Source organism: Octopus sinensis, linkage group LG11 (genome assembly GCF_006345805.1).
Source record: "Octopus sinensis linkage group LG11, ASM634580v1, whole genome shotgun sequence".
NCBI classification, from domain to species: Eukaryota; Metazoa; Mollusca; class Cephalopoda; order Octopoda; family Octopodidae; genus Octopus; species Octopus sinensis.
Genome location: NC_043007.1, coordinates 22,219,388 through 22,228,424, shown reverse-complemented (window position 1 = coordinate 22,228,424; position 9,037 = coordinate 22,219,388). Strand labels below are relative to the sequence as shown.

Here is a 9,037-nt window from a genome sequence, read left to right as displayed (position 1 = left end):
GATTAAGTCGATTACAAGTTCCGCCGTTTCGTCTGCCGTTACGTTCTGAGTTCAAGTTCCGCCGAGGTCGACTTTGCCTTTCATCCTTTCGGGGTTGATAAATTAAGTACCAGTTACGCTTGCCTTTCATCCATCCCCGAAAGGATGAAAGACAAAGTCGACCTCGGCGGAACTTGAACTCAGAACGTAACGGCAGACGAAATACCGCTAAGCATTTCGCCCGGCGAACAAATGTTTTTCATAGATAGAAATATTAAAAACTCAAAGACACAAATAATAAACTTATGAAATCGTTTATTTTGAAACACAAAAAAAAAATTTGAAAAATATTAATTTTCTTTACAATTTTTTTTTTTTTTTAATAGTGCAAATTAAACGGGAAAAAAACGTTGTACTTGGTTTGACACCTTGGAAATGGAAATATCCTCATTCGAAGACTGTTCTTTTCACATCAACTATGTGCAAACTACCAGCAACTATAGACAGGATTCCCGCCAATAAACCTATGAATAACGAATAGCTTGGAGAATAGCCTGCAACCCCGAAGCCAAAAAGTGGACCGACAGATGCAAATATACCTGAAAGCAAGAAAAATACACATTTTGTTATGTAGTGTGAACAGTTGAGATTAGAGTGAGAAAGATAACTGCATGATAATTGACTTTTCATAAATCCTATCTACAATAGGCACAAGGCTTGAAATTTGTGGGGAGGGGACTATTCGATTATATCGACCCCAGTGTTTCACTGGTACTTAATTTATCGACACCGAAAGGATGAAAACCAAAACCAACCTCGACGGAATTTGAACTCGGAACGTAGCGACGGCGAAATAATGCTAAACATCTCGTCCAGCTCGCCGCTTTTGACTTTTCATAAATCGTTCTGTTGAACAGGTAAAATAGCATCGCCGAATGGATATGTGGGACCATACAAACATAGTGCATGCTACAAGAGCATACTACCATGTACCATACGTTCACTAGGTGTCTTAAGTGCCTGTGTAGTTACAAGTAGGCAACCACAGCTTCTTGGACCTCCCACACTGGATACAGCAGAAAACCAAAGATGTGACCGTTAAAAAAGAACTGCAGAACGGATATATACATACTTTTCTACTCTAGGCTCAAGGCCCGAAATCTTTGGGGAGGGTGCCAGTCGATTAGCTCGACCCCAGTACGCAACTGCTACAAAATTTATCGACCCCGAAAGGATGAAAGGCAAAGTCGACCACCGCGGAATTTTAACTCAAAACGTAAAGATAGACGAAATACCTATTTCTTTACTACCTACATGGGGCTAAACACAGAGAGGACAAACAAGGACAGACAAACGGATGGAGTCGATTATGTCGACCCCAGTACGCAACTGCTACAAAATTTATCGACCCCGAAAGGATGAAAGGCAAAGTCGACCACCGCGGAATTTTAACTCAAAACGTAAAGATAGACGAAAAACCTATTTCTTTACTACCTACATGGGGCTAAACACAGAGAGGACAAACAAGGACAGACAAACGGATGGAGTCGATTATGTCGACCCCAGTACGCAACTGCTACTAAATTTATCGACCCCGAAAGGATGAAAGGCAAAGTCGACTACCGCGGAATTTTAACTCAAAACGTAAAGATAGACGAAATACTTATTTCTTTACTACCTACATGGGGCTAAACACAGAGAGGACAAACAAGGACAGACAAACGGATGGAGTCGATTATGTCGACCCCAGTACGCAACTGCTACAAAATTTATCGACCCCGAAAGGATGAAAGGCAAAGTCGACCACCGCGGAATTTTAACTCAAAACGTAAAGATAGACGAAAAACCTATTTCTTTACTACCTACATGGGGCTAAACACAGAGAGGACAAACAAGGACAGACAAACGGATGGAGTCGATTATGTCGACCCCAGTACGCAACTGCTACTAAATTTATCGACCCCGAAAGGATGAAAGGCAAAGTCGACCACCGCGGAATTTTAACTCAAAACGTAAAGATAGACGAAATACTTATTTCTTTACTACCTACATGGGGCTAAACACAGAGAGGACAAACAAGGACAGACAAATGGATGGAGTCGATTATGTCGACCCCAGTACGCAACTGCTACTAAATTTATCGACCCCGAAAGGATGAAAGGCAAAGTCGACCACGGCGGAATTTTAACTCAAAACGTAAAGACAGACGAAATACTTATTTCTTTACTACCTACATGGGGCTAAACACAGAGGAGACAAACAAGGACAGACAAACGGATGGAGTCGATTATATCGACCCCAGTGCCTAACAGGTACTTATTTAATCGACCCCGAAAGGATGAAAAGCAAAGTCGATCTCGGCGGAATTTGAACTCAGAACGTAGCGGCAGACGAAATACCGCTAATACTGATCACGAGCAGAAGTAGTGGGGGAGCATCACAGCCATGTGTTGAGAGGAATTCTTTGGGGTTTGAATAATTCACCTCTCTAACATGGGTGTTTCGTTTAACATCCTCAAACAAACTTCAGGGACCTTTTGAGCGGGATGGGCTACTCGACCTGAAGAAAATTCTAACTGGGCCTCATCTGCAAGGCCATGCGCTGTTTATTCACAATGTCGCGCACATATAGTTGTGATGCATGTGCCTGGTGTGTCCTTATCAGACAGGTGGTCATGGTGGGTGTACTGGGCTTCGTATATTTTACCCCAGTGTCGCTTAGATTGCATGCACTGCTCTCTCACTCAATAATAATAATAATAATCCTTTCTACTATAGGCACAAGGACTGAAATTTGGGGACAGGGGTCCAGTCGATTAGATCAACCCCAGTGCGCAACTGGTACTTAATTTATCGACTCTGAAAGGATGGAAGGCAAAGTCGATGGAATTTGAATTTAAAACGTAAAGACAGACGAAATACCTATTTCTTTATTACCCACAAGAGATTAAACATAGAAGGGACAAACAAGGAGAGACATAGGTATTAAGTCGATTATATCGACCCCAGTGCGTAAATGGCACTTTATTTATCGACCCCGAAAGGATGAAAGGCAAAGTCGACCTCGGCGGAATTTAAACTCAGAACGTAACGGCAGACGAAATACCGCTAAGCATTTCGCCCGGCGTGCTAACGTTTCTGCCAGCTCGCTGCCTCAATAATAACAACAATAATAATAATAATATTGTCTTAGTCAAAATCAACTTAAAATTTGGACACTTACCTCCTAATAACACCAGTATTGCCACTGCCCATCGATATTTTTTATTAGCTCTCACATTTTGTTTGAATATATACACAGTTGCCATAATGACAGCAACTAATAGCAGGATGAACCCAAGACAGGCCGCACCCTGCATGGTCTTCAGTCTCCCAGCTGAAAATATAAATTCGTATTAAATAGCAATGTGTGTGTGTGTGATTAGTTCATATATCAGAAAAAAAGGGACACTCAAAAACATTAGAGAAGTAGCAAATTTACAGGTGTGATTGTTATGGCCGGTCAGAGAGTGACCATTGATTCCGCACCTATAATGTGCTGAGACTCAAATAGTCAGAGGAATATAAGTTCTCTGGAGGCGCAATGGCCCAGTGGTTAGGGCAGCGGACACGCGGTCGTAGGATCGCGGTTTCGATTCCCAGACCGGGCGTTGTGAGTGTTTATTGAGCGAAAACACCTAAAAGCTCCACGAGGCTCCGGCAGGGATGGTGGTGATCCCTGATGTACTCTTTCACCACAACTTTCTCTCACTCTTACTTCCTGTTTCTGTTGTACCTGTATTTCAAAGGGCCGGCCTTGTCACTCTCTGTGTCACGCTGAATATCCCCGAGAACTACGTTAAGGGTACACGTGTCTGTGGAGTGCTCAGCCACTTACACGTTAATTTCACGAGCAGGCTGTTCCGTTGATCGGATCAACCGGAACCCTCGTCGTCGTAACCGACGGAGTGCTTCCATCAATAAGTTCTCTACAACTGGAGAGAGAAAGAGAGAAAGGAAAACGTCATGGTCAGTTAATTTCATAAACAAAGAATTTCCGGACGGAAACCCTATAGGTGCATTCGTTACAATTTCGAAAATCTGCTCCCTTGAAATGCTTCGCTTGGGAAGAAACTATATTGAAAAAGAAGAGAGCGTTTTATCAATGCACCGAGCAGAATAATCGACTGATTACAAGGTCTCCCGTATGTCTGAGATCGCAACATACCTATTTCTTTATTACCCACAAGGGGCTAAACACAGAGGGGACAAACAAGGACAGACATAGGTATTAAGTCGATTACATCGACCCCAGTGCGTAACTGGTGCTTAATTTATCGACCCCGAAAGGATGAAAGGCAAAGTCGACCTCGGCGGAATTTGAACTCAGAACGTAACGGCAGACGAAATACCGCTAAGCATTTCGCCCGGCGTGCTAACGTTTCTGCCAGCTCGCCGCCTTGCAACATACCACTGGACGCCTGTCAGTTGTGGGATTCAAGGCCAGCGATTATTGAAGGGAGATGACAAGTCGATTACATCACCCTCAGTAGCTGATTGATGTTTCATTTTATTGAACCCCAAGGGATGAAAGAGAAAGTTGACATGGGCGGGATATGAACTCGTAACACAAACAGCCGAAAGAAATATCGCTAAGCATTTTGTCCAACGTGCTAACTATTCTGCCAGCTCGTTACCTTCTCACATTGCATGGAAAGCTAAAGATTACTGTTTTAAAACACACAATACTGCAATAGTTTCCACGGGGGAGTCGCGCATATTTTTCGCAGTATACTGTTGTAAAAACTAACACTCCCTTTTTCCGAGCTGAGATTCGAAACCGAATTTTAGGATTCTCACTCGTCTGATCCACCACTTGCCAAACGGGCGCGAAAGAAATTTCTTTCTCCTATCAAAAAGTGATGGATGGATTCCTCTTCGACCTCTGACCTGAGCTGTGTCATTTAAGGTTCAAGTGGATAGGAGGCGACCTACGTAGGTAGAAATTATGCCTGTGGTATGTCTGTCCTAGCTGAGATAACCATTATAAATACAGTCAGATACGCGACAGATAATCAGACAGCCAGCAAAGGCAAACAGTCGATAGACAGCAGTTAACTTGCACCAGCCAAGCAGCCAACACATAACCACATATTCAGCAAGAACGACCCAGCACAGTAGCAATCACAGGACATAAACAGACACGACCGAATAACCAACGCACACACAGGCACAAAACATGCCCGGTTCTACCTCATCACATCGACACAGTATTTTTCCTGTTCATTTTTTACTTCTGTTGTGTCTGGGGAGAGTCATTTTCTTTTTTTGCCTTATAATGTAACACACGCACCGGTAAAATTTCCACTTATTTTTATTTTCCTAAAATTTTCGTTGCGTCTTGCAACCTTTTCAATAAGGCACAAAAAGAAAATTACTCTCCCCAGACACAACAGAATATGCTTCAACACACGAACTCATATAAAGAATCTTGCAAACCAAATCCCAAAACGAAATATTTTTACTTCGCCAACTCGAAGCAAGTTGGTAATGTCATGTAGCGAATTTCCATTTGTAGACAACACGTAAATGCAAGTGTCGATTAAATAAATCATTTAAACCACAATCCGATGCTTTCCCATTGTCTAACTTTGATGTCCACATGCCTATTTCATCTGCTACGTCAACATCTTTTCCTACACATCCCGCTACACTGTGTTCTATAATACAACGGCCACTTGTTTTCTTTTTTTTTTCTTTACTACCCACGAGGAGCTAAACACTGAGAGAACAAACAAGGACAGACAAACCGATTAAGTCGATTATATCGACCCCAGTGCGTAACTGGTACTTATTTAATCGACCCCGAAAGGATGAAAGGCAAAGTCGACCTCGGCGGAATTTGAACTCGGAACGTAACGGCAGACGAAAAACCGCTAAGCATTTCGCCCGGCGTGCTAACGTTGCTGCCGGCTCGCCACCTTTCAACGTCCACTTTTAAGTGGGAATAAATATTGTCTTTTGGTATTAATACTGTTTCTCTTTCTCTCTAGTTTCAGCTCAGAGCTGCGACGATGCTGATGGACCGCCGTTTTGCTACACTGTTATTACTAAGAGCCTCCTCTGTCGCTAATAATTATTTTTAAAGATTACTGTTTTAAAGTAATATGGAAAAAATTTTAGGGTGCTATTGCATACTTGATTTTATAAATTATTTTTGTGTATAACAAAATTATGAACGACTCGATTTTCTCGATGCACTAGCATAAATAGGGATTTTTAAGTCTTAAATTATATTTTAAAATATCCGCGGTGCATACGGACATCCTTTACATTGAGAGGCCCTCTTCGATGACAACAGTTCTAAAACTTTGTGCGTGTATATTATTTGTAGTTTGTAACATGTTTGTTGTTTAATTTCTTGCATTTCGGCAATTTCAACCAATCAATGACGTCTATTGAGGTGAATTCAATTTCTCCGTTAACATTTTCTGGCGGCGTCATATGAAAATGTCCCTGTTACATATTATATATTCGTTTAAGAAACAGATTGGGTTTATTTACATTTCTGCAGAAAAAAAGATACCCTTCCCCCCACCCCCTAACGTTAATTTAAACTCTAACTCTAACCCTAAAACAGATTGAAATGCAATAGATCGATATTAGGGTCATAATTATGGGTGGACACTAAAGAGGGAACGGTTTTGTTATCCAGCTCTATTTACGAGTGACCCCTCAGTTTATGGCCACAGGGTATCTTTTTTCTCATAAAAAACATGGACATTTTCAAATGACGCCGCCAGAAAATGTTTACGGAGAAACTGAATTCACCTCAATAGACATCATTGATTGGCTGAAATTGCCGAAATGCAAGAAATTAAACAACAAATATGTTACAAACTACAGAATTTTCTCAAGAAAGCCAAGAGAAAAAGAGGTTTTATAAACACATTCGATCAGTATACGAAATTTAAAATTTTTTAGTTACATGGAAATTATTTTAAAAATCTGCCGGTCAAAGTGAAAAGATCCCTCGATTATTTGCGGCAAGCAGTTATAGAATTAGAAATAATATATCACATTTTTTAAATATATATATTTTTAATAATGAATGAAATAAAATGCAAAACTTACTGAACGTAACATCATAACATCTGAGACTTGTGCACATCTTAAATAATCCTATTTTTCTATCATATTGCGTCAACCAGCCAACTGTAGCTAAGGCAATAACATCAGCCACGAACCCGACGACCTGCACACCGTAGGCAATTTGAAGCATATCCATTCTCGCTGTTAAATGAAATGAAGAGCACAACTGTGAAAACTGTGTACCAACCTCTCCTTAAATACGGTCCTATTTAATGCTGTTCAAATATCGGATATCCGGCACATTAGAAATATTTTTGAAGGAAATCAAGAAATCATCATCATCATCATCATCATCATCATTACCATCATCATCATCATCATCATCATCGTCATCACAACCACCATCACTACCATCATCATCATTGCTGTTAGTATTTGGATTACAATTATTTCGAAGAATCTTATCACACAATTTGGATATACAATAATAACTCGCTTTACGAGACCCCGAATTTTACAAGTTTTATTTTTCAAACACAAGATCCAAATTTTGAACGAAGTGCAAAATTTTCTACTACCATAACAAATGCTTCGGATCTTTACCTTTCGACCGACAGATTTTTAAAATAATTTTTTGTAACTAAACACTTTCAAACTTCGGACACTGGTAGAACGTGTCATACAAAACATCTTTTACTCTTAGCGTTTTTGAGAAAAGCTTATATTTAGGAAGGTATTTCACGTTAAAGTTCTCGTATTTCGGTAATTTCAACCAATCAATGACGTGTATTCAGCTGAATAAAATTACTGCCGTTGATTCTTTTTCTCAAAAGTTTTTCTCAAAAGTGCTAAGAGTAAAACATGTTTTATATGACACCATTCTACCAGTGTCCGAAGTTTGAAAGTGTTTAGTTACAAAAAATTATTTTTTAAATCTGTCGGTCAGTTATTATTATTATTATTATTATTATTATTATTATTATTATATTATTATTATTATTATTATTCATATACACTCAACAGATTAGACCAGTGTTTCCCAAACTTTTCGCGTCGAATTGCAATATCGCTCACCTATCAGCCAAAATATGCTCCATCGCTCACCTGTGTAAAAAAAAAAAACCTGACACAACTCCAACACAAAATCCCCTAGGACCCCTCTGTATCATTTGACGCACACACTACGTCGTAGACTCGTTGCCCTGTTTGAATTAAATATGCATAGTTTAAAAATCCCTTATTGTGGGTTTAGTTTTTGCCATTAATGTAAATAAAATTCTAACGTTTGTTCTATATTTTTCAGACAGATTAACTTCTGGAAACTTGCGCTTTCTTTTACACTGATTTTCATTTTCCCCAAATGAATCATTGATCAGAACTACCGATGCAGAAATAATTAATGATTGTATCATAAAGAAAAAGAATAAAACTCTTTAATGAGAACCATGAGTCTGGTGCGATACATTCGGTTTCAAACTTGTCAACTTTAGACGCCAGTCTTCTCATTGTGTCACATCCAGTCCAATTCTATTCTGGGAAAGTAAAGTTCCAATATGTCTAAAACTAGATTCAACCAGGTGCGAAGTAGGGAAGGCAAGCAAAAGTAATTTCAGATGTTACCGCTGATTGAGGTAGGAATTCAATCTACTTTGATGCTGCTACAAACCTTTGCTATAATGGCGATATCGCATTGTGGCTTCATTGTCATTTTGTAATGCTATCAATTCCTCCCGAACGTCTTCCTTACAATCGACTGCATTAACCTCAAACGGATTGCTATACCAATTTGAAATATTCGGCGCAATAACATCTTGAAATCGCTCCACCATGTCATCGTGCAATGATTGTAAATAGCTGCGATAAGTATGAAATTTGTAGAAAAGAAAAAAGTTTGCTAATGTTTTATAAATACAAAGAATAATTTTATTCATCAAAGTATGCACCCATATTGTCAATACACTTATGCCATTTCAGCGGTAGCTTGTCC

The 9,037-nt window shown here is 39.7% G+C and overlaps 1 protein-coding gene across 1 annotated transcript; it reads right to left on the bottom strand.

Annotated features, from left to right (window-relative positions):
- Positions 1–276: 276 nt before the first annotated feature.
- On the bottom strand, positions 277–7,299 carry LOC115217069. Its single transcript, XM_029786657.2, has 3 exons — positions 7,093–7,299; positions 3,203–3,355; positions 277–578 (listed from the first exon to the last, which is right to left on the bottom strand). The coding sequence occupies exons 1-3, from the start codon at positions 7,244–7,246 to the stop codon at positions 427–429; spliced, it is 459 nt and encodes a 152-aa protein (XP_029642517.1). The 5' UTR covers positions 7,247–7,299; the 3' UTR covers positions 277–426.
- Positions 7,300–9,037: the final 1,738 nt, after the last annotated feature.

Coding starts and splice junctions, on each gene's coding strand:
- LOC115217069 (XM_029786657.2), bottom strand. CDS start 7,246: ATGGATATGCTTCAAATTGCCTACGGTGTGCAGGTCGTCGGGTTCGTG. Junction 3,356..7,092: donor ATGTTATGATGTTACGTTCA/GTAAGTTTTGCA, acceptor TTATATTTTCAG/CTGGGAGACTGAAGACCATG. Junction 579..3,202: donor AATACTGGTGTTATTAGGAG/GTAAGTGTCCAA, acceptor TCTTGCTTTCAG/GTATATTTGCATCTGTCGGT.